Consider the following 26,046-nt stretch of genomic DNA (forward strand, 5'->3'; position numbering starts at 1 on the left):
AAAAAATGAGCTCTATCATGAGGTTTGAGGACTTCAGGACCTCCAACAATTAGCCAAAATATGTGTTCTTACAAAGGGCTTCTCTCGTTCTGGAGGACCCACTGCCATGTAGTACTCGATTTCGCCTCTGGAGGCACTGCAGTGGAATTAAACACTTGCTTTCTGTACAGCTGATCACTAGAGGTTACCGGGAGTGGCACAACCTATGGTCAAGTTTATCATCCCTTCCATCATGTCCCCCGCCACCCCCCAAGCAAGAGAAAATCTGGACACCACACACTTTCATTCTTATAAATATATTTCTAAAAGTCAAAATATTTCAATACAATAAGCAACTTTAAAATTATTTTTTCTCATTTTCGGTTTTACATTTCATTTTTAGAGACTATATTCTAAAAACCTCAAGAGTGTATTGCATTTATACTTGCATTCATTGGTCAAACTATAGGAGCAGACTGTATGACAGGCTTTGGCTCATCATTTTGATACTCTTGACGTCACACATTTTTTTGGGGGTGGGCTATGGCTACACCACGACCGTGAACCACCTTTGGTCAACTTCTTGACTTCAAGACTCGAGAATGGCCACAGGTTTTGGTCATCTCGGCTACAGGTGAAACGTCAAGGCATCAAAGTTGCCAATCTTACGTTAATGGGAAAAGTTATGGCCAAGTAATTTGTGGATCATTCCAAGTGTCCGTGGTATGCATCTCCTAGCTTATCTAGCAACAGTACGTACAGTAGAAAGAAGTCTACATCTCACATTGTGCTTTTTTGGTTCTTTATAGTCTCTGGAATAAAAAAAAAGAAGGAAGCATCGATAATTGGAAAACATCAAGGAACTGATCGCGCTCTTACATAACTGTTCTAGTTTCACCACTTGACCTCAACCATCAGCTTCACGCCAACGACCGACTTTTCTGTCCTTTGTTCTTCAGTCCCAGACAAGTTTTGGCCTCTTAGATCATTTTTCACTCCGTTTATAACCCATTGGAAGATCCCTCTTGTCGGTTGATCGTCTACATCAGACTCCATGACTTTGTAACAGTTGTAATCTTCTTGGGGTTTTTTGCCGATTCCAATGATATTTTATATATTTAGTTTTTTATTTTTAAAGTTTGGGCTCATACATAACCCATGGTACAGTAGCTACGAGATAGTTGTGACCGGTTTGGGTTGGGTTGACTAAGCCAATTGTCACACGCGGGGATGCAGCCTTCACACAAAGCGTTTAAGCATTCACATACACAGCTCTGAAGACAAGACTGTGGTCTCAGCCCACAGCGTAAATCTTCTTTAAGTGGCTTGCAAGCTCGGCATGGATGAATTGAGATTCAGCAAGAACGTGAAGTTTAATGCTCTGGAGAAATTCGCTCTTCTCCTATCATTAATGTGCCAAATGCTGGAGCCTTCTGCTTTCAAACACCGAGAGAGATGCTTGAAATTCAGGACATGGAGATATAGTACCAGCACGATCAATAATTCATCTTCTCAAGGCTGCGGTAAAGGCACATAAGCCGCGATCTCGGTGCTGTTTGGAGCAAACCTTCCAATTTGGGTTTTATTGCATCATCCGGGCATTTCCATCCTGTGATCCGCTCTGGGCTTCCGCCGTTGTGTAGGAGAAGTTTCGGAACTCGTCCTGGTTAATCATTGGTAACAACTTCTCATCGATCGGGGTTAATACTGCTTCCTCTTTGATGAACTCGGGATCAAAGTTGCTCACATCCTCTCTGGATTTCTGTGGAGAGAAAGGGAAAACATTAGCTGCCATACAAATGCCGCGCACTACTGGTGGGTATATACAGAATGCGGAAAAAATCATGAAGAAGACGGGTAAAGTGATAAATAGAGACTGGGCAATATTATCTCAGCCCCATATGTCCAATATAAAATATATAGATGTAATATCTATATCTCAACTGGAGACCGACCTTGGCCCACATTTAAGAAAAATGCACCAAATAGTGACTGCCAAATCCACCAACCCACGATCACCAAATGTTGCATCTTCAAGGGCTTTTACACTACTTGGATGACTCCTCCTGAGTTACTATATGCTACCATGTAAAATAAAAAAACAGCCTGTTCTCACCTGGGCACCAGATCTCCTAGGCTCATGTATGGAGGGCTATGTGGGGCCCATTATTCTGTATGGAGGGCTATGTGGGGCCCATTATTCTGTATGGAGGGCTATGTGGGGCCCATTATTCTGTATGGAGGGCTATGTGGGGCCATTATTCTGTATGGAGGGCTATGTGGGGCCCATTATTCTGTATGGAGGGCTATGTGGGGCCATTATTATGTATGGAGGGCTATGTGGAGCCCATTATTCTGTATGGAGGGCTATGTGGGGCCCATTATTCTGTATGGAGGGCTATGTGGGGCCCATTATTCTGTATGGAGGGCTATGTGGGGCCATTATTATGTATGGAGGACTATGTGGAGCCCATTATTCTGTATGGAGGGCTATGTGGAGCCCATTATTCTGTATAGAGGGCTATGTGGAGCCCATTATTCTGTATGGAGAGCTATATGGGGCCCATTATTCTGTATGGAGGGCTATGTGGAGCCCATTATTCTGTATGGAGGGCTATGTGGGGCCCATTATTCTGTATGTAGGACTATGTGGGGCCATTATTCTGTATGGAGGGCTATGTGGAGCCCATTATTCTGTATGGAGGACTATGTGGGGCCCATTATTCTGCATGGAGGGCTATGTGGGGCCCATTATTCTGTATGGAGGGCTATGTGGGGCCCATTATTCTGTATGGAGGACTATGTGGGGCCATTATTCTGTATGGAGGGCTATGTGGGGCCCATTATTCTGTATGGAGGGCTATGTGGAGCCCATTATTCTGCATGGAGGGCTATGTGGGGCCCATTATTCTGTATGGAGGACTATGTGGGGCCCATTATTCTGTATGGAGGGCTATGTGGGGCCCATTATTCTGTATGGAGGGCTATGTGGGGCACATTATTCTGTATGGAGGGCTATGTGGAGCCCATTATTCTGTATGGAGGGCTATGTGGGGCCCATTATTCTGTACGGAGGGCTATGTGGGGCCCATTATTCTGTACGGAGGGCTATGTGAGGCCCATTATTCTGTATGGAGGGCTATGTGGGGCCCATTATTCTGTATGGAGGGCTATGTGGCGCCCATAATACTATATGGAAGACTAGATGAAGCCCATTATACTGTATGGAGGACTATGTGAGGCCCATTATTCTGTATAGAGGACTATGTGGGGCCCATTATTCTGTATAGAGGGCTAGGGCCTGCAACTAGGTTGGCCAACAACTTTGTCCAAGATTTTAACCCTCTGTGTATTTGAGTTTAACATCCCTGGACTAGGATCACTTGACATAAGAACATGATGGGAGGTCCGGCACAGACATTGCTGGATCGGCGCCAGTACTGGAGGTAGGTACAAACTGGCAATATTTTACATGGGGGAATATATAGTTATTGAGAAGGGGTTGTCCATGTAGTGGACAATCCCTTTAATGATAAATTTGGTGCACTACATTACTGTTTAAGCATATTAGTCCCAATGTTTGATAAGAGACTGAGACCAATTTGTAAAATATTGCATGTCAATGCAATTTTTCTTTTTGCACAGATTGTGGCCTTTTCTGCGTATTAATTCATAGACTTCCCAATGTCAAATTAGCGCCGGAGATCGAATGTAGCTAATTAATGTAATATTTTGTGCAAATTGCAACTTTTTGTGCATGTTACTTACTACTTTCATCTCAATTATAACAATAATACATACAACAAAGGATAATATGGGATCACTGTGAGATCTGTGGGACCGACATCTGGGACCCAGTACCTATTCCGAAAATGTATGGGGACAGAGTGCAGGTGTAGCACTGAGCGTCCTTATTAATTTTTTTCCTGCAGAGCGGTGCTTCCGGCCATAAGGCACTCTGTAGACATCATTGTTAGGATCAACGAGGGTCCCAAACTGAACCTGGCCCCCACCGATCATCATGTGATATCATATCCTAGAGATATTCACGTTTCAGTGAAAATAGGTTGAAAACCATGATCGGTAGCGCCCAGTGAACCCAATCTGTGTCGTCAGTCACCAAACAACCACTGAGCAATTACTAGGACTTAAATGGATCTTGCTAGTAAAGAAGGAAGGAAACAGTGTTTGGTAAGGCAGAGGGGCTTCAAGACTAAAATCAAAATGATGTTCACCCATTGTCATCTTATCAATTTGCTGCTTTTTGCTTCCCCATCCTTTGCAGAAATGAATGGTGCGAGATCATCTGGCCATTTCCTCCTCATCCGTTTCCCATAATTATTGCATCCAGGTACATGCGGATAATCAGAGCTGGACCGCTTCTTTTCATGGGCCCTAGACCTTTATGGGATGCCGTATATCCCCTTCATCAGATTGACATGCTTTAATATGGCAATTACCAATAGATATTTACTATACAGAAGTAATGGAAGCCCATATCATATACTTACAATCCTAGGTCTGAATGGAGGTTCGACTTCTTTTTTGTTCAATTGATCCCAGTTAATATCTTTAAAAAATAAGTGCCTTACGATGGCTCGCTCTCCTCCCAGCGTCAAGCTCCCCAGTCTTTTACTGGGTTTCTTCTTCATGAACTGGAAAAGAAAAAAAAAAAAAAGATAAAATAAAAGCAATGAAAGCAATGGGAGCAAGGAGCCTCCTAATATATACACATTTCTCTTATGATTCATGCCTGAAAAACAGAAACTGGATGAAATAAAACTCCGTCTTGCAACCCCAAAAGGAGACCTGTACTAGTAAAGATAATGTCTAGTCTGTGCGGTGCGAGGGTTAGAGCACGAGGAGCGGAGCCGATTCATTTATAAAAAGATTAAAGGGGTTTTCTGGATTTATGATATTGAAGACCTATCTTTAGGATTGGTCATTAATACTAACGTGAGGGCACACTGTATATTAGAGGCTATGTGTTGCTCATACTATATAGGGGGCTATGTGGGGGCTTATACTGTATATAGGGACTTTGTGAAGGCTCATACTGTATATAGGAGGCTATGTGGGGGTTCATACTGTATATAGGAGGCTATGTGGGGGTTCATACTGTATATAGGAGGCTATGTTGGGGTTCATACTGTATATAGGAGGCTATGTGGGGGTTCATACTGTATATAGGAGGCTATGTGGGGGCTCATACTGTATATAGGAGGCTATGTGGGGGCTCACACTGTATATACAGTAGGAAGTCATGTGAGGGATAATGCTGTATATAGGAGGCTATGTCAGGGCTCCTGCTGTATATTGGAGGCTATGTGGGGCCTCATACTGTATATAGGAGGCTATGTGGGGCTCATACTATATATAGGAGGCTATGTGGGGGCTCATGCTGTATATTGGAGGCTATGTGGGGGCTCATACTGTATATTGGAGACTATGTGGGGGCTCATACTGTATATTGGAGGCTATGTGGGGGCTCATACTGTATATTGGAGGCTATGTGGGGGCTCACACTATATACCATAGGAAGTCATGTGGGGGCTAATGCTGTATATAGTAGGCTATGTGGGGGCTCATACTGTATACAAGGGTCTATGTGGCGCTCACATTGTATGTATGAAGTTACTGTATATAGGAGACTATGTGGGGGCTCATACTGTATATAGGAGGCTATGTGGGGGCTCATACTGTATATTGGAGGCTATGTGGGGGCTCATGCTGTATATTGGAGGCTATGTGGGGGCTCATACTGTATCTAAGGGTCTATGTGGCGCTCACATTGTATGTATGAAGTTACTGTATATAGGAGACTATGTGGGGGTTCATACTGTATATAGGAGGCTATGTGGGGGCTCATACTGTATATTGGAGGCTATGTGGGTGCTCATACTGTATATAAGGGTCTATGTGGCGCTCACATTGTATGTATGAAGTTACTGTATATAGGAGGCTATGTGGGGGCCCATACTGTATATAGTAGACTATGTGGGGGCTCATACTGTATATTGGAGGCTATGTGGGGGCTCATACTGTATATTGGAGGCTATGTGGGGGCTCATACTGTATATTGGAGGCTATGTGGGGGCTCATACTGTATATAGGAGGCTATGTGGGGGCCCATACTGTATATAGGAGGCTATGTGGGGGCTCATACTGTATATAGGAGACTATGTGGGGGTTTATACTGTATATAGGAGGCTATGTGGGGGTTCATACTGTATATAGGAGGCTATGTGGGGGTTCATACTGTATATAGGAGACTGTGGGGGTTCATACTGTATATAGGAGGCTATGTGGGGGCTCATACTGTATATTGGAGGCTATGTGGGACTCACATTGTATGTAGGAAGTTATGATCGAGCTCACACAGTATGTAGGGGGATGTCAGGATATTTAATTCTGCTCAATATTAAGTGGTACAATATAAAATAATAATTAATATGGGAATATTAATTTTGAGCAGAATTTATTTCAGCCTAATTGTTCGGCCTCCACACCAGTTACAGTCTCCAATGTGGCCCCTCAAGAAAATTAATTGCTCGCCCCTGCTTTAAGCGGATTAAAACACAATTTTATTTTATATTTTTTTACATTCTATAAACATTTCTATCAATATTTGTAACACGTTGTTTATAAACAAAGCTTTTTTTCATGGTAAATATTTTGTTAGTGTGTATACAACGCTCTTCTCGCAGCTCCGTGCTCGGCGCTGTTCCCCGGTGTCAGCCGCTCCAGGCGGCCATCCAAGCCCTTACTGTAATGACTACTGTGCCAGGCACGTTGATATTTTCAGCAGCTGCATGTCTTACTGTAGATGACCTTCTGCGAAGGACATCAGCCGTCAGGAGGCCGCCTCCATCAATAACATCTTCACAAACTTGTCAGTATAAGAGGGGTCTGCCATCCATCCTGCCGAGCGGTGTCCAGTTGTGTTTTTTTAATACTAAAGACTCTATGATGAGATCCTAGAATATAGAGGACTGGATGATACAATGTTCGGCTTTGGAAGGCAGTGTATAATGTTGCAAGTTTTCTTTGCCGCCAGGTTTTTAACGTCAGTATTTAAAGAGATAAATCATACTTGGAATTTCTATAGTTTCGTTATTGTCTTCTCGTCTTAAAGGAAATAAGTCATCAGAAAATGACCTAATTTTAAAGCAGGTTTTTATGTTAATAATATAATATATATATATAATAATATTTATTCATTTACATAGCGCTACTAATTCCATAGCAACTCTGTCCCCATTGGGGCTCACAATCTAAGGTCCCTATCACTCTTTGGAGTGTGGGAAGAAACCGGAGAACTCAAAGGAAACCCACGCAAACACGGGGACAACATACAAACTCCTTGCAGATGTTGTCCTTGGTGGGATTTAATTTTCTGATCTTAACGGAAATTCACATGCACATTAGCAGCAATACACTGACTCAATGGTTTGCATTCAAGCATCTAATGAGCGTGTGCAAATGTCACTGCAAAGGCAGGATCAGCTTTGATATCGCCGACTGTGATTGGTGGATGCTGTGTTATCAGCTGCATGTAGAAGTGTTATCTGTCACTGTAATCCTGCCTGTGTGGATAATAGAACTGCTGAAAAGTCTTCTGTACAGTACAGGAAGTAGAAGTCTAAAATTACCCCACTTCGCGTGAAAATTGCAAAAAGTCTATATTCTTATTAATACCAATCGGGATATGACAACATAAAACATTAGCAAAAATAAAAAAAGTACACAACACAAAAACTTGATTTAAAGGAGACGAACAACCAGGACTTTCCTTTATAAACTAAAGCCGGTGCTCTACTGGCACTATCATGCTGATTCTAAACATACCTTTAGTTGTGAGATCGGATGTATAGTTTCTGAAATACAGGCAAGTAAAGTTTGTGAAATGCACTGTTATTTGATTGACAGCAGCTACAGAATATCTAATAGGTGGGTCAGGTTTTGGTAGTTATTCCCGCCCCTGTCTGCCTGCCTGTCCTTCCCTCCCCCCTGTCCTTCCTCCCCTGTAATAACAGAAACAGGTGGAGGAAGGATAGGCAGGCAGACAGGAGTGGGAATAACTAGCAAAACCCAACCCACCTATTATATATTCTGTAGCTGCTGTCAATCAAATAACAGTGCATTTCACAAACTTTACTTGCCTATATTTTGGAAACTATACATCCGATCTCACAACTAAAGATATGTTTAGAATCAGCATGATAGTGCCAGTATAGCACTGGATTTAGTTTATATAGGAAAACCCTGGGGGTTGGTTCTCTTTAAGCAATTGGTCATTTCCTGATGATACATTCCCTTTAAAGGTTTATTTTAAAGGGCTGTGTATCAAACCCTTGTCTGTGCCATAAAGGGAGAACACGCAATAAGGATAAATGCCCCTCTCTGGATACTTGCCCTGTACACCTTAAATTTGCCTTGACAATAATGACATAAATCCATTGACAAAGTAAAAAACAAGCAAACATCTTTTTGTGGTCATGGTTATGTCACCAGGCCAGATATTTATTTTCCCTACTGTGTTCTTCTGTACTTTGCAGAAAAACCCAGCTCCATAATGAGAGGGCCATCCTGGTCTATACTCTGCTATATCAGCCACGGTTTGTATCCAATGTGCCAAGACAAATGTGGCATCCCCGCCCAGCACCAAGACACTTCTAGCCCGATCTCTCTTCTTCCTCACTGAAGAGCAAGCCAGATAGAAGGCTCCTTCATGATTCCAAAGTCAAACACTCTTTCTGCATGTAAAATATTAACTTTTATTACTCTGTCTGGCCGCAGAAAATCAAGATACCCTGTTAGATCAGGTCATTCATGGCTACCTGATGCCAGGCAGGTTTGCATTGGCAGCGCTCCAGCAGCAGACATTCCACCTCGGAGTGCTGAATACCGCGTCTGTTACAGCTTCAGCAGGTGGAGAAAGTAAGTGACACATTTACAACCAGTTCCAGAAATTAAATAAATTGGATATTTATGGCACTGGCTAATAAATTCACAAGATGTGGCACAAATGAGAAGTAAATTCCCTCTACTGTATGTGAATGACAGTGTGCGACTTGTCTGATCTCAGAATTTTGGATATTATTATTTCATATCTACCTCTCAATCAATGTATCGATCTGTCTATTCATTCTCTGTTAGTCAATCTATATCTAGCTCTCTGTGCATCTACAGTATTCACCACATATCTCCTTTCTTTATATTTATCGCTCCCACTCATATCTACCCATCTCATATCGATCCATCTCTCACATCTATCAATCTATCTATCCATCTCTCACATCTATCCATGTATTTACCCATCTCTCGCGTCTACCCATCTCTCGCGTCTACCCATCTCTCGCGACCACCCATCTCTCGCGACCACCCATCTCTCGCGACCACCCATCTCTCGCGACCACCCATCTCTCGCGACCACCCATCTCTCGCGACCACCCATCTCTCGCGACCACCCATCTCTCGCGTCCACCCATCTCTCGCGTCCACCCATCTCTCGCGTCCACCCATCTCTCGCGTCCACCCATCTCTCGCGTCCACCCATCTCTCGCGTCCACCCATCTCTCGCGTCCACCCATCTCTCGCGTCCACCCATCTCTCGCGTCCACCCATCTCTCGCGTCCACCCATCTCTCGCGTCCACCCATCTCTCGCGTCCACCCATCTCTCGCGTCCACCCATCTCTCGCGTCCACCCATCTCTCGCGTCCACCCATCTCTCGCGTCCACCCATCTCTCGCGTCCACCCATCTCTCGCGTCCACCCATCTCTCGCGTCCACCCATCTCTCGCGTCCACCCATCTCTCGCGTCCACCCATCTCTCACATTTATCAATCTATTCATCCATCTCTCATATCTATCCATCTCTCATATCTATCAATCTAGTCATCCATCGCTCATATCTATCCATCTCTTCATCCATCCATCTCTCATATCTATTTATCCATCTCTCATATCCATCTATAGGAGAAAAAGAGATAGCGCTCCAAACATAGCAAGAAAAACATGAAAAAAAATGTATTCAGAATCAATACCAAAAGATACACTTTAGCTTGAATACATTTGTTTTCATTTTTTTTTGTTAAGTTTGGAGCGCTCTCTCTTTTTTCTTATACTTAGGGTATGTGCAGATGGTCTGGAGACAGCCGTGTGTCAGCCATCCTGCAGGTCCACAAGTGTTCTCCGCAGGAGACCGCAGCTGCCTGTGGCCACCATCAGGGTTTGGGCCGCTGCGCTCTTCCTGCAGAGAACATGTGCGGCTCCGCAGCAATAACTTTACATGTTGTTGCCTGGGAAGCCGCACCGCAGGTCAGTGTACGCTGCGGGCAAAACAAGCACAGTCAGCAGGAGATTTCTAGAAATCCCATCCACTGTGCTTGCACTGTACAACACAGCATAAACATGCAGCACCACAGACAGACATATACACACGTCACTATGTATGCACTAATGCACACCTAACCACGAACACACGTCACCAAGTACACTGACACACACATACACAGAAATACACAGAAACGCACACATACGTACACACACACACACCACTATGTACACAGGCACACACTGTTTTGAGTACATGAAGCTGCACTTAATCACACAGAATGAGAAATACTGATGCTTACTCTACTATTTCTGACTGATCCATAGATATGTGCCCCACCTGCTCTCCTCTAGCTGATTTTCACTCCTGTTTACCCCCAAACAACTAAGAAGCAGAGAGACACCTGTTATAAGCCTCTGTGAATGATGCTCCTCACATTTTAGTATGAAGATTATTACACACGGTGTGGGGCAACAGCGGTGCAGCAAATTCTGCTTCCTGCTCTCCAGTTGATGAGGCTGAACCACTAGTGATTGCTGCTTCACCAATCAGAGAGCAGGAAGCAGACATTGCAACCACTAGTGATTGCTGCTTCACCAATCAGAGAGCAGGAAGCAGACATTGCAACCGCTAGTGACTGCTGCTCCACCAATCAGAGAGCAGGAGGGACACAGAAGTCTCTTCTCATTCATTAACCAGTGTGATGTCACTGGCTGGAAAAGCATTTCTAGGTGCATTGCGGCTGCTAAAGTAATGTGTGGCTGAATGGCCCTTAACTGCTGCAAGGAGACCAGCCCAGGGGGCAATTGCCCCCCAGCCAAGCCCCTATATCTATCCATGTCCCATCTTCCACTCTCCCATCTTCCACTCTCCCATCTTCCACTCTCCCATCTTCCACTCTCCCATCTTCCACTCTCCCATCTTCCACTCTCCCATCTTCCACTCTCCCATCTTCCACTCTCCCGTCTTCCACTCTCCCATGCCCCACTCGCCCATGCCCCACTCGCCCATGCCCCACTCGCCCATGCCCCACTCTCCCATGCCCCACTCTCCCATGCCCCACTCTCCCATGCCCCACTCTCCCATGCCCCACTCTCCCATGCCCCACTCTCCCATGCCCCACTCTCCCATGCCCCACTCTCCCATGCCCCACTCTCCCATGCCCCACTCTCCCATGTCCCAGTCTCCCATGTCCCAGTCTCCCATGTCCCACTCGCCCATGTCCCACTCGCCCATGTCCCACTCGCCCATGTCCCACTCGCCCATGTCCCACTCGCCCATGTCCCACTCGCCCATGTCCCACTCTCCCATGTCCCAGTCTCCCATGTCCCACTCGCCCATGTCCCACTCGCCCATGTCCCACTCGCCCATGTCCCACTCGCCCATGTCCCACTCGCCCATGTCCCACTCGCCCATGTCCCACTCGCCCATGTCCCACTCGCCCATGTCCCACTCGCCCATGTCCCACTCGCCCATCTCTCATATCCATCCATCTATAAACCCATCTCTTATATCCAATTAATACGTCTACACTCCTATCTCTCCCCCTCATAGCTATCTCACATCTATCACTCTCATCTATGCCATAGTAATCCTATATACAGCATATCTATCCCATAATTCACCTCTATCTGTTATTGGCAGACATTTATTCCCTATATAAGTCCCAAACCTAACAATCCTACAATTATCATACAGACTCTCGGGAGGAAGAGATTCCATGGTTTCCTCTACAGGAAATAAATGAGACAAAGCAACACGACGAGGGAATTTTACACCCTTAACACAGAGGGATTTGAGGGAGGGGTGAGAAGATACATTGAACTTCCGCGCCAAGTGTAAAAACAGCGAGAGCTAAGAATGGCAAGAAATCCAAAAATAACCTGAATCCCATGCCCTGAATACCGAGTTGTCAGGAGGACTAGAAATGTAATGTTCCTCAATGCTGGATTTTTTTGGTTAAACCTTATTTTTAAACTACTAATAATGTCTGTGCTTCCTTATCAAGAATGTAGATGATTGTCTGCGATGCTCCATACCTCTGTACACAGTATGTGGACCGTGTGACTACACTACTGTATATAGGGATGATACAATAATGAGAGAGGGGATTTATGTTACACATGCATTAACCAATTCATGATTGTGCGTCTTTCTATGATTGTCTTTTAGAGGATAATTAAAGCTAATATATCCCAGCAAACAAACGCTGAGTAAGCTTAGTTTCATTACCAAGATATGTGGAAGAAGGTGCTCTGGTCAGATGAGAACAAAGTAGAATATTTTTGGGCTAAATGTGTGACAAAAAAGTACTACACCATCCCCACCGTCATACATGGTGGAGGCAGGGAAGCCTGTGGGGAGGCTTTTTTTCAGCAAGGGCAGAGAAGCTGGTCAGAGTTGATGGGAAGAAGATTGAGCTAAGTGCAGGGCAATCCTGGAGGAAAACCTGTTAGAGGCTGCAACAGACTTGAGACAAAAGGCCGCTTTACACGCTGCGACATCACTAGCTATTGCTAGCGATGTCGCGAGCGATAGCACCCGACCCCATCATATGTGCTATATGTGTTGATCGCTGCCGTAGCGAACATTATCACTACGGCAGCGTCACATGCACATATCTTGTCAGCGACGTCGCTGTGACCGCTGAACAATCCCTCCCTCAAGGGGGAGGTGCGTTCGGCGTCATAGCAACGTCACTGCGGCGTCACTAAGCGGCTGGCCAATAGAAGCAGAGGGGCGGAGATGAGCGGGACGTAACATCCCGCCCACTTCCTTCCTTCCTTCTTTTCCGGTGGAGGCAGGTAAGGAGATGTTCGTCACTCCTGCGGTGTCACACACAGCGACGTGTGGTGCTGCAGGAACGACAAACAAGATCACTACTCACCAGACAACGATATTTGATTTTTGGACGACCTCTCCAACACCAACGATTTTTACCTCTTTTCCGATGAAAGAAGGTCGCTCGTACGTGTCACACGCTGCGATGTCGCTAATGACGCCGGATGTGCGTCACAAACACAATGACCCCGGCGATAAATCGTTAGCGATATCGCAGCATGTAAAGCCCCCTTAAGGTGTAAGTTCACCTTCCAGCAGGACGACTCTAAACATCCTGCCACAGCTACAATGGAGGGATTAGATCAGAGCACATTCACGTATGTGAGCGGCCCAGTCACAGTCCAGACTGAAATCCCACTGAGATGCTGTGTTAGGTGAGATGATCGGTTTAAATAAAGCATTAACCCTTTGTTTGGATATTATTTCAGATATTTTCACAGCTGAAAAACTTTGCGCTAAACCACAGGAATTTGGGCATGTTATTGAGAGACTTTAATATGAAAGCTTGTTAAGACTGCGGCACACAGTATACATAAACAGCTAACATCAAGCCTATATTACTGGGAGGGGACATCCAGCCTATATTACTGGGAGGGGACATCCTGTCTATATTACTGGGAGGGGACATCCAGCCTATATTACTGGGAGGGGACATCCAGCCTATATTACTGGGAGGGGAGATCCAGCCTATATCACTGGGAGGGGACATCTAGCCTATATCACTGGGAGGGGACATCCAGCCTATATTACTGGGAGGGGACATCCTGTCTATATTACTGGGAGGGGACATCCAGCCTATATTACTGGGAGGGGACATCCAGCCTATATTACTGGGAGGGGACATCCAGCCTATATTACTGGGAGGGGACATCCAGCCTATATTACTGGGAGGGGACATCCTGTCTATATTACTGGGAAGGGACATCCAGCCTATATTACTGGGAGGGGACATCCTGTCTATATTACTAGGAGGGGACATCCTGTCTATATTACTGGGAGGGGACATCCAGCCTATATTACTGGGAGGGGACATCCAGCCTATATTACTGGGAGGGGACATCCAGCCTATATCACTGGGAGGGGACATCCAGCCTATATTACTGGGAGGGGACATCCTGTCTATATTACTGGGAGGGGACATCCAGCCTATATTACTGGGAGGGGACATCCAGCCTATATTACTGGGAGGGGACATCCAGCCTATATTACTGGGAGGGGACATCCAGCCTATATTACTGGGAGGGGACATCCAGCCTATATTACTGGGAGGGGACATCCTGTCTATATTACTGGGAGGGGACATCCAGCCTATATTACTGGGAGAGGACATTTAGCCTATATCACTGGGAGAGGACATCCAGCCTATATCACTGGGAGGGGACATCCTGTCTATATTACTGGGAGGGGACATCCAGCCTATATTACTGGGAGAGGACATCCAGCCTATATCACTGGGAGGGGACATCCAGCCTATATTACTGGGAGGGGACATCCAGCCTATATTACTGGGAGGGGACATCCAGCCTATATCACTGGGAGGGGACATCCAGCCTATATTACTGGGAGGGGACATCCAGCCTATATTACTGGGAGGGGACATCCAGCCTATATTACTGGGAGGGACACTCCCACAAGAGAATAATCGAAACTTTAATCAGGCTGCAAGTTGTATATCAAGGGGGTCTGAAAATGAATGACGGAACTGAGATTTCAAATTGAAACTTAGTTCAATTTTATTAACAGCGTCACCACTAATATACATAAACATATTTTTCTTCCATGTCAAAGGTCCCCATAACCTTTAAGGCCATATGGAATAATAAATTCCCGCTAATATTTATTTTTTTAAATTAGTCTGTATTCAGAAGCTTCCCAAAAAGTCAAGCACCCATCCTTTACACTTAGACAGTAGTTCCTTATGCTTCTAAGCAAGTAAAGCAGCTTCTTACTGGGTGTGAAAAAGTTACATAACGTCTTGTCTCATCATCGATGCCCCTCATCCTTTAGAAAAAGGAAGGAATGTTGCTGCATTTGTGGAATCCCATTTTGGGTGTAAGATCAGGAAAGAGGAGCCAAAATCTTATGCACTTATGAGTAATGGAAGATGTTAGCAAAAGACTTACAGCTTGCAGAATTCCCACCGCATCCTGGGAGAGAAACGCCGGATAGATCACCTCATCATTCAAGATCGCTTCAAAAAGATCGTCTTCATTCTCCGCTTCGAAGGGGGCATGACCACAAAGCATCTCATACAGAAGAACGCCCATGGCCCACCAGTCCACCAAGGGTCCGTACTGCATCTCTTGTAATATCTGTAAATACAGAAGAATAAAATTTACTATTTATGAATACCGTATCTAAAACTAAAGTCGAGTGCAATTAGAACTATAGTGATACTGGTACCCGATCTGTTTGTGAGAGCTGCAGTGCAAAGCAGTTGTAATGGAGAGGGAACTGACAGACGCAGATCGCTGTGTGAGAGCCCATCCACCATTGGCACTTGCCGACTGTAATTGATCGGGGTCTGTTGAGTGCAAATTTTATTTTATTTTTTTTTTGGGGGGGTCTACATTCTTTTGGGGGTGTCTGCTTTCTTTGATGAAGAGTCGTGTTGTATTTTATTTAACTGCCTTATGGAACCGCAACTAGGGCTTTTTTTGGATTAGGAGTTATATTATAAGCATACTCAAAAAAAGTCCCAAAAATCCTACTAGGGCTTAAATTCAGGCAAACAGAGTCCCAGCATGAAGTGAGATCTCCGCTGTATGTACAAGCTGTGATACTGCTGAAATCATGAGTGGGTTGGAAGTATACAATGGAATATTTGGACAGGATTATTATATTGGGCATGGTGCAATACCGGGACATTACCTATAGCGTGTACAGGGTAGGCCTATGAGTAAGGAGTTATCTCCGAAACGAGTAAGACTAGGGCCTTATTAGGTCCACATCATGGGACATATTTGATTTATCATGTATGTGATTTCTTAATAAAGAAGACAACATTTTTTAATGGAAAATTTTGGTGCTGGACCTTTTCTTTTTCCTACGTGTACAGGGGTCCACTGGTGATAAAATGGTCGATTGGATTCAGAATCATGCTGGTGCACCAGAGGTTGTCCATTTACAAAAGCTAGCCTCTTCAAGGGGTTCCCCAAAGATAGGATATCGATGGAGTATCCACAGGAGAAGTCATAATTCGGTGGAGGTCTGACACCCTGAATCCCATCATCAGCTGTTCGTAGCTCTCGTGAAGAGGAGCTGATCTGAAGAACTCAGCAGTGGTCACTACACTTTGAAAGAAGAGGAGCAGGTCAGCTCCATTCAATGTGTATGTCAGACCATGAAAGGAGCAAATAGCAGCTGATCAATGGGGGTGATGAGTGTCAGACCCCCTACTGACCCAATGATGACCAATATCATATGACCAGACAACCACTTTAAAATGCTGATATGCTTTAGATATCAATTGGCCAAAAATTCGATTAGGCGGCCGCTATTCCCACTGTGTACGTATATGAACGCCAACACGCCCATCAAGTTGTAGAACTCCTTACACAGTCATCTAATGTATATTGGCGCCTTGAGTCCCCTACAGTTGTAGATACCTCTGGTGCAATGTAGTCAGGGGTCCCGCAGAAGGTGGACGTTGTGTATCCTTCACGAATCCCCTCTTTGCACATCCCAAAATCCGCCAACTTGCAATGACCTTCATGATCCAACAGAACGTTGTCCAACTTCAGATCCCTGTAAAAAATGAAGGCAATTATTGTATCTAGCATTCGCTGACTACCGAGAATCCCTCCAGAGTCCAATGTCCTGGAAGAGTCTGTCTAAAGACACAAAAATGTTAGAAGAACCACAAATGACAAAAAGACACTTGGTGACTAAAGTCCAAGGGCTACCAAGAGTCTGGGCAGCAATGACAAAGGCAGGATATTACAAGATGGGTTATGTCAGCCATAAATGCCTCAGGATAGGATCTCAGCCACAGGGGGACACAGACAGAAGAGGGCCCCTGTGCAAGAACAATATATGGGCCCTTTTCAGTCCAATAACTAATCAAAATGGACAATTCCACCTTTTTTTGGAGGTAGAAATGGACCTTCGTACCTCTGGAGCCCACAGCTTCCACCAATGATCTGTCCACCCCTGATCTCAGCACAACAAAACAACGTTTCTGTTCATGTGTTTGGAAAAGTTGGGTGTCATCTCATATGGAAGCTGCAAAGCTGAGAAATTCGGGAACTGGAATGGGTTAACAAGACGTGTCTGACGTGTCATAATGGGTCCTAGTCAGCTCCCCGGTCCGGTAGTCTACTCTGTGGTCACTCGCATATTGGGCACATCTCCCAGACATAAATCCAGCAGTAAAGACTTGAGACACTGGGTTGTGCTGCGGCTCTGAACTTGGCGCGAGCACAAAGGATCCTTTTCTGCCCATAAGCTGTATTCCAGGAAAATCTCCTTTACACTTCACCAGTTTCGCATCAATCACTTTTTTCCTTAGCAACATGAATTTTTTGTGAAGCCGGGTGTTTTATGAAAAATTGCTGTCTCACGCAAAGAGATCTGTTTCCAGACCATCAGAAACAAGCGTCCCAGGTAGTCACATAGCGCCAATTACCTCCGCTCTCCGCTAGTCATAATGGGAGATGTAGTCCAGGAGTGGCTAGAGTTTACATTATTGTACAATGCAAGGATATATACTGTCGGTGTCATAAGACCAATTTAGATTGTCTGATTTTAGCCAACACGTGACCCTCCGTTGACTATACACAAATCAATTGGTGCTTATTTGTGGCCTGTTCACACACGCCACCAAAAACTGTATGGGGAAGACGTATTGTTCTGGCTCTATACTATTTTTCTTATTATTTAGTATTCTTATTTTCAGCCCGATGGCCTGGGTAGCAATCACCTCTAAGCCACATGTTGGCTAAGCTTTCTGCCTATGCAGAGTGTACACAAAAATCTATCAATCAGTCGTATGGGGGGGGAGGGTTATAGCTCAGCATTCACAGAACTGCAGCAGATAAAAGTTTTTAACGCAAAACTACAGCAAGCAGCCTAGTGACATTGCTGGAATCAGGGTCTCTGCCCCTTTATCATGCTGTTCTCAGATGGGGTAGAAAAAAGCTGGGGACAAATTCCATTTAACCAGTGTATGGGGGTTAATATTGTGGCATAGTACATATGGATGAGGTCTTTTCTTTTGATGGCCCTCAGCTAGGTCTGGAGCCATGGAGACTTGATGGATGAGCGCTCTGTCTGAAGATCGATCTTGTGGAGTTCCTTCTGATTTAGGGGCGCATCTTCCAGCACTATATTGAATTCTTTTAGTCATACTCTCCACCAAGTTTTCTTGCAGTAATACAGAGGTAGATTGCCAGGCCTTTCTTCCGCACAGTGAAGGAGCCGCACTGATGGACGAGGTAGGTGGAAGGATCTCGGCCTACAAGGGAATGATCTGTGGCTACACAAGGACTTCCTGAGATACGGTGATTTCATTATAGGTACTTGACCCAGGAGCCTCAAATTATGTCTTGGTCTATAAATATTTCTTATGACACATCAATGATTTTGTTTAAAGCTCCGGAGACGGGACCTTGCCATCCTCTTCCTCTTTGGCAATTTCAAACACAAGTGTTGACGGCAGATACCAATACAGACCCGAACGGGTAGCGGCGACATTGTACCCACTTTAATTCTAGAATAATAAAGAATAAGTATAAATGATGCTGCGAGTTACTGAGAAGTCAGGGCATAAGGCTTTGCCTCTTCCCCTTGGGTTAGGCTTTCATCAGTGTCTGCCAGGCGTTTGGTTGCTGTAGTCGACGTCTGCTCTGGCAGAAAAAACATTTAGGTTGAATAAATATCCTATGACTAAAGCCGAGCAGATGCCGGTGCTTGTGAACAATTATAGCCGTATGGAAAAAAAAGAAGGAAACATTCCACTGCTAAGAGAGTAAACGGAAAGTGGGTCAAAATGGTGGGTACTGCCGGTAGACTGCCAGCTTTTACATTTTCCCCTCGTCTCTTGCCAGAAGGCATCATCTGATCTAATAGAGCACAGCTCTGTTTTCTGAATTTCCAAACTAACCACACCATCTATACAGATACTAAGGAAACACGTACATGATCCTACAAACAGCAAAGGAAACCTGACGGAAAATAAATAATGCAGTTCCTACGGCACCAACCCCAACAAAGCGCCCTACACCCCCACAGACATCCCCAACCCAGCACCCTACACCCCACAGACTTCTCCAACCTAGCGCTCTACACCCCACACCCAGTGCCCTACACCGAATAGATATCCCCAACCCAGCACCCTACAACCCACAGACTTCTCCAACCTAGCGCTCTACACCCCACAGACATCCCGAACCTAGCGCCCTACACCCCACAGACTTCCCCAACCTAGCGCCCTAGACCCCACAGACTTCTCCAACCTAGCACTCTACACCCCACAGACATCCCCAACCTATCGCCCTACACCCCACAGACTTCCCCAACCTATCGCCCTACACCCCACAGACTTCCCCCAACCTAGCGCCCTACACCCCACAGACTTCCCCCAACCTAGCGCCCTACACCCCACAGACTTCTCCAACCTAGCACCCTACACCCCACAGACATCCCCAACCTATCGCCCTACACCCCACAGACTTCCCCAACCTATCGCCCTACACCCCACAGACTTCCCCCAACCTAGCGCCCTACACCCCACAGACTTCCCCCAACCTAGCGCCCTACACCCCACAGACTTCTCCAACCTAGCACCCTACACCACACAGACATCCCCAACCTATCGCCCTACACCCCACAGACTTCCCCCAACCTAGCGCCCTACACCCCACAGACTTCTCCAACCTAGCACCCTACACCCCACAGACATCCCCAACCCAGTGCCCTACACCGAATAGATATCCCCAACCCAGCACCCTACAACCCACAGACTTCTCCAACCTAGCGCTCTACACCCCACAGACATCCCGAACCTAGCGCCCTACACCCCACAGACTTCCCCAACCTAGCGCCCTACACCCCACAGACTTCCCCAACCCGACAGTGCCCGTCAACGTCAGCACAGAACGTGCCCGTCACCGTCAGCACAGAACGTGCCAGTCACTGTCCGCACAGGTCATGTCCATCACCATCAACACAAATCATGCCCGTCACTTTCAGCACAGGCCGTGCCCGTCACCGTCAGCACAGGCCGTGCCCATCACTGTCAGCACAGAACGTGCCTGTCATTGTCACCACAGATCGTGCCTGTCACTGTCAGCACAAGTCATGCCCGTCACCGTCAGCACACATCGTGCCGTCACCGTCCGCACAGAACATGCCTGTCACCGTCTGCACCAATTGTGCCAGTCACAGCACAGATTGGTCCCCAAATTTCCCCGCAGACCATCGCCCCACCACACTGCCTCCCCAGCTTGTCTTCTTCCCTGTGCGATCTCTACCATCAGAGGTTCTCATGCTATGGCAGACTGTTATATGGAGTATTGGAGCACTCCATGTCGGATGCTGGGTCGTGCCCGGTCTCAGTACAGGACATTTCTAGCTATTTTCTGGCCTTTCGGCGTTTCCTGTGCTCCGTTAGCACCGTATGAAGGCAGCGCGGCCTGTAAGCCAGGCTCAGCACATGAAGCCCTCACAGATGAGGCAGAAGACGCGGCTTCTCAGAGAATTACTCGGTTATGTAACCAGGATATATATAGCGTGCCATCACACAGATGGAAGCCGGGCACAAATCTTAAGCAGCTGAAAACCTGGATGTCAGTAATTCATTAACACGCGATGGCCGAGGTCTGAGGCAAACAAACAAGATACATCAAATATGGATGACCTGGAGGAGACCAGGCAGGATTAGAAAATCTATAATGCAAAGATACTGGGGGCCATGACTGTATCCACGGAGATTAACCCATTCACTGCCCAATTAAGAACGAGTAGATGGAAGAAGTAACAATAGATTTTATATATCATTACATAAACCACTCAGGACACTACAGACTGCCTTGTGCCTGTGGGTCCCTTTACCTCTTGGGCCCCTGGTACCCCAATGGCATATTTGCTCCTTCCTCAGATTCGTTCACAAGGGTAAGGAATCGGCGACATTCCAGTTGTTGTGAAACTACAACTCCCAGCATGCATGCAGGCGGCTATGAAGCCATGCTGGGAGTTGTAGTTTCAGTACCACTGGAATGTTGTAGTTTGCTGACCCCCTGCTATACCTGTATGGTGTAACGTGCCCCCTATCTAATGTACAAATCCACTGGCGGACACTGACAGAATAGGGCCCCTGTGCAAGAACAATATAGGGGCCCTTTGTGGACTCCTACGTGTATGCTTATGCTGAACTATGTGTACGCTTGTGCTAGACTCCTACGTGTACGCTTGCGCTGGACTCCTACGTGTACGCTTGCGCTCGACTCCTACGTGTACGCTTGCGCTCGACTCCTACATGTACGCTTGCGCTCGACTCCTACGTGTACGCTTGCGCTGGACTCCTACATGTACAGTTGTGCAGGACCCCTACGTGTACGCTTGCGCTGGACTCCTACATGTACAGTTGTGCAGGACTCCTACGTGTACGCTTGCCCTGGACTCCTACGTGTACACTTGCGCTGGACTCCTACGTGTACGCTTGCGCTGGACTCCTACGTGTACGGTTGTGCTGGACTCCTACGTGTACGGTTGTGCTGGACTCCTACGTGTACGGTTGTGCAGGATTCCTATGTGTACAGTTGTGCAGGACTCCTATGTGTACGGTTGTCCTGGACTCCTATGTGTACGGTTGAGCAGGACTCCTATGTGTACAGTTGTGCTGGATTCCTACGTGTACGGTTGTGCAGGATTCCTATGTGTACGGTTGTGCAGGATTCCTATGTGTACAGTTGTGCAGGACTCCTATGTGTACAGTTGTGCTGGATTCCTACGTGTACGGTTGTGCAGGACTCCTACGTGTACGGTTGTGCAGGATTCCTATGTGTACGATTGTGCAGGATTCCTATGTGTAAAGTTGTGCAGGACTCCTATGTGTACGGCTGTCCTGGACTCCTATGTGTACGGTTGAGCAGGACTCCTATGTGTACGGTTGTGCAGGATTCCTATGTGTACAGTTGTGCAGGACTCCTATGTGTACGGTTGAGCAGGACTCCTATGTGTACGGTTGTGCAGCATTCCTATGTGTACAGTTGTGCAGGACTCCTATGTGTACGGTTGAGCAGGACTCCTATGTGTACGGTTGTGCAGGACTCCTATGTGTACGGTTGTGCAGGACTCCTATGTGTACGGTTGTGCAGGACTCCTATGTGTACGGTTGTGCAGGACTCCTATGTGTACGGTTGTGCAGGACTCCTATGTGTACGGTTGTGCAGGACCCCTATGTGTACAGTTGAGCAGGACTCCTATGTGTACGGTTGTGCTGGACTCTTACGTGTACGGTTGTGCTGGACTCCTATGTGTACGGTTGTGCAGGACCCCTATGTGTACAGTTGAGCAGGACTCCTATGTGTACGGTTGTGCTGGACTCTTACGTGTACGGTTGTGCTGGACTCCTACGTGTACGGTTGTGCTGGACTCCTACGTGTACGGTTGTGCTGGACTCCTACGTGTACGGTTGTGCAGGACCCCTATGTGTACGGTTGTGCTGTACTCCTGTCACTGACGGTGATGTGATGTTAGAGGATATTATTACCTACAAAGGAGCATTGTTAATCCCTGGGAATCATAAATGAGGTTATGATGCCTTGAATGAGAATACCAGAGAGACAACACAAAGCTAATGCTGTAAAAGTTGCTAACAAAGGCGACCTCCGCTCACTTTGTCCTGACATTCCCACCATAATGTCTGCACAATGAGAGGAAACCCCATGCAGAGCCGGGCAGCCATCCTGCAGGGTTACTGACTTGATGCTCACAATGCTAGATTACTTGGAGGTAGTAATGTATTGGCGGTGGTAACTCCCTTGTTGACCTTGCCACATGTTAATGGCATTTATGCATGGAGGTTGTCCTTACAATACTTCTTTTCCCCTATGGTGGCGCTATACAGAAACTGCAGACTCGCTCAGTTATACACAGCGTATGATTCCCACTGGATTCCCAACAGCTACTGCATCTCTCCTGACCCCTGATGTACATGTACACCCTGTTTGGTTGAGTGTGCATGTCTTCTCGTGCCGAAATACACACTTACCAGTAAGAACAAAAGGAGCTGGTGCTCGAATTCAAAAATCCTGATCCTTATAGTCTGGTGGCCGCCATACACATCAGACGATCGGCAGGTCTGGTCAAACATGAACGGGGCGGTATAATATTAAAACATCTTCACTATATAAGGGGGGTTTTCACTTAAACAAAAGTGGTCCCAAAACTATTTCAAAATTGTAGGACAACAAGCACAGAATGTCCCCACCCTACCCAGGTCCGCCTCTCCAGTCTATGGGAGTTGGCTGTGGTTGTGACATCACCATTGCAGCCAATATCAGCGTCAGCACTGCACCTGGGGAGGGTGAGGAACATTTGTCCTATTTATTTATTTATTCTACCCACTTGTAGCGCTATTAATTCCACAGCACTTTACACACAGGATCATCACTGTGCCCATTGGGGCTCACAATCTTATTCCCCCACTGGCAGACACAAACAGAAAAGGGCCCTGTGCAAAAACAATATATGGGCCCTTCTTAGTCCTAAACCTCATCAAAATAAAGAATTCCTCATTACCTCTTGGGTGCCTGTGCGGGTGAACAGATTGCACCAATGATATGTCCGCCCCTGAGTTTCCCTATCTGTATGTCTTTGGAGTGTGAGAGAAAATCGGAGAACCTGGAGGAAACCCAGGAAAACTCCTTGCAGATGTTGTCTTTGGCGGGATTTGAACCCAGGACCCCAGCGCTACAAGACTGCAGTGCAAACCACTGAGCCTACTGCAATACTGCAATACTAACCACTGAGCCTACTGCAAGACTGCAATACTAACCACTGAGCCTACTGCAAGACTGCAATACTAACCACTGAGCCTACTGCAAGACTGCAATACTAACCACTGAGCCTACTGCAACACTGCAATACTAACCACTGAGGCTACTGCAACACTGCAATACTAACCACTGAGGCTACTGCAAGACTGCAATACTAACCACAGAGGCTACTGCAAGACTGCAATACTAACCACTGAGGCTACTGCAAGACTGCAATACTAACCACTGAGGCTACTGCAAGACTGCAATACTAACCATAGAGCCTACTGCAAGACTGCAATACTAACCATGGAGCCTACTGCAAGACTGCAATACTAACCATAGAGCCTACTGCAAGACTGCAATACTAACCATAGAGCCTACTGCAAGACTGCAATACTAACCATGGAGCCTACTGCAAGACTGCAATACTAACCACTGAGGCTACTGCAAGACTGCAATACTAACCACTGAGGCTACTGCAAGACTACAATACTAACCACTGAGGCTACTGCAATACTAACCACTGAGGCTACTGCAAGACTGGAATACTAACCATAGAGCCTACTGCAAGACTGCAATACTAACCACTGAGGCTACTGCAAGACTGCAATACTAATCATGGAACCTACTGCAAGACTGCAATACTAACCATAGAGCCTACTGCAAGACTGCAATACTAACCATAGAGCCTACTGCAAGACTGCAATACTAACCATAGAGCCTACTGCAAGACTGCAATACTAACCATGGAGCCTACTGCAAGACTGCAATACTAACCATAGAGCCTACTGCAAGACTGCAATACTAACCACTGAGGCTACTGCAAGACTACAATACTAACCACTGAGGCTACTGCAATACTAACCACTGAGGCTACTGCAAGACTGGAATACTAACCATAGAGCCTACTGCAAGACTGCAATACTAACCATGGAGCCTGCAAGACTGCAATACTAACCATGGAGCCTACTGCAAGACTGCAATACTAACCACAGAGGCTACTGCAAGACTGCAATACTAATCATGGAACCTACTGCAAAGCTAGAGTGATAACCACTGAGCCACCGGTGCTGACCATGCATTGACTTGAGGTCCACTTTAAATTTGAAACAGATTATTATTATTATTATTATTATTATTATTATTATTATTATTAATAATAATAATGTCAAACAAGAAAGAATAAACAGACCATAGTTCTGACAATACACAACATTTCCAGCGCTCTCAGGATCGTCAGGGGATGGTGAAAGTTGTTGTTACGCAATTTGTAGAGAACACCGTGTCTGCACTGATGACTGTTTATCGGTCACTGTTTTCTTAATCTATCCCCCCCCCCTCCTCCCCCCACCCTGGACACAGAATTGAGACATCTTTGGCAATTTGAAGCCACATCCAGCCTTTGTCAAACTTTTAAACTGTAACCTCTGACCCCAATGCTGGTAATTCAACCTCCTCAGCACTAATGTGACGGCTCCGGTTGTCAGACCGGCTCATATGACGGCAAGGTTTAGGTAAACACATCCCAGAGCCGGCTGCCGGCACAGCTTCTCTACATTCAGGGGAAATCTTACTAACCATGTATAGGGGATTGTGGATAATTCATCCTCTCATGCAGACATTCTTAGTTATTGATAAAAATAAAGAAATCTGTTATTTTTGCAAACGGAAAAAAAAATGGACCACATTTCATTAATGTGCTGGATCCAATTTTTATCCTTTTTGGTCATTTTGCTTTTTTTTTTTATCATGAGTGTGTTGTATGCCAAAGAAAAGAAAAGTTTCCAAATTTCTAAATAGTAAAAAATAGAGGCACAAGGATTTCTTCAGATCGCTCAGTTAGGCCTCTGGGTTCTACTTGCGCTTTTCAGGGGCGAGTGCAATCCAATAAAACATCGGATTGCACT

General features: G+C 45.9%; 1 protein-coding gene across 1 annotated transcript in view; it reads right to left on the reverse strand.

Annotated features, from left to right (window-relative positions):
• Positions 1-280: 280 nt before the first annotated feature.
• The window catches only part of PRKCH (protein kinase C eta), a 195,626-nt gene continuing 169,860 nt past the window's right edge, over positions 281-26,046 (reverse strand). The window contains exons 11-14 of the mRNA XM_075330723.1: positions 16,766-16,904; positions 15,281-15,469; positions 4,491-4,634; positions 281-1,741 (exon numbers count right to left, since the gene is read on the reverse strand). Coding sequence (XP_075186838.1) covers positions 1,562-1,741; positions 4,491-4,634; positions 15,281-15,469; positions 16,766-16,904 — 652 coding nt within the window. The 3' untranslated portion in view covers positions 281-1,561. The remainder of the gene's footprint in view (positions 1,742-4,490; positions 4,635-15,280; positions 15,470-16,765; positions 16,905-26,046) is intronic.

This window comes from Anomaloglossus baeobatrachus, chromosome 12 (genome assembly GCF_048569485.1).
Source record: "Anomaloglossus baeobatrachus isolate aAnoBae1 chromosome 12, aAnoBae1.hap1, whole genome shotgun sequence".
NCBI classification, from domain to species: Eukaryota; Metazoa; Chordata; class Amphibia; order Anura; family Aromobatidae; genus Anomaloglossus; species Anomaloglossus baeobatrachus.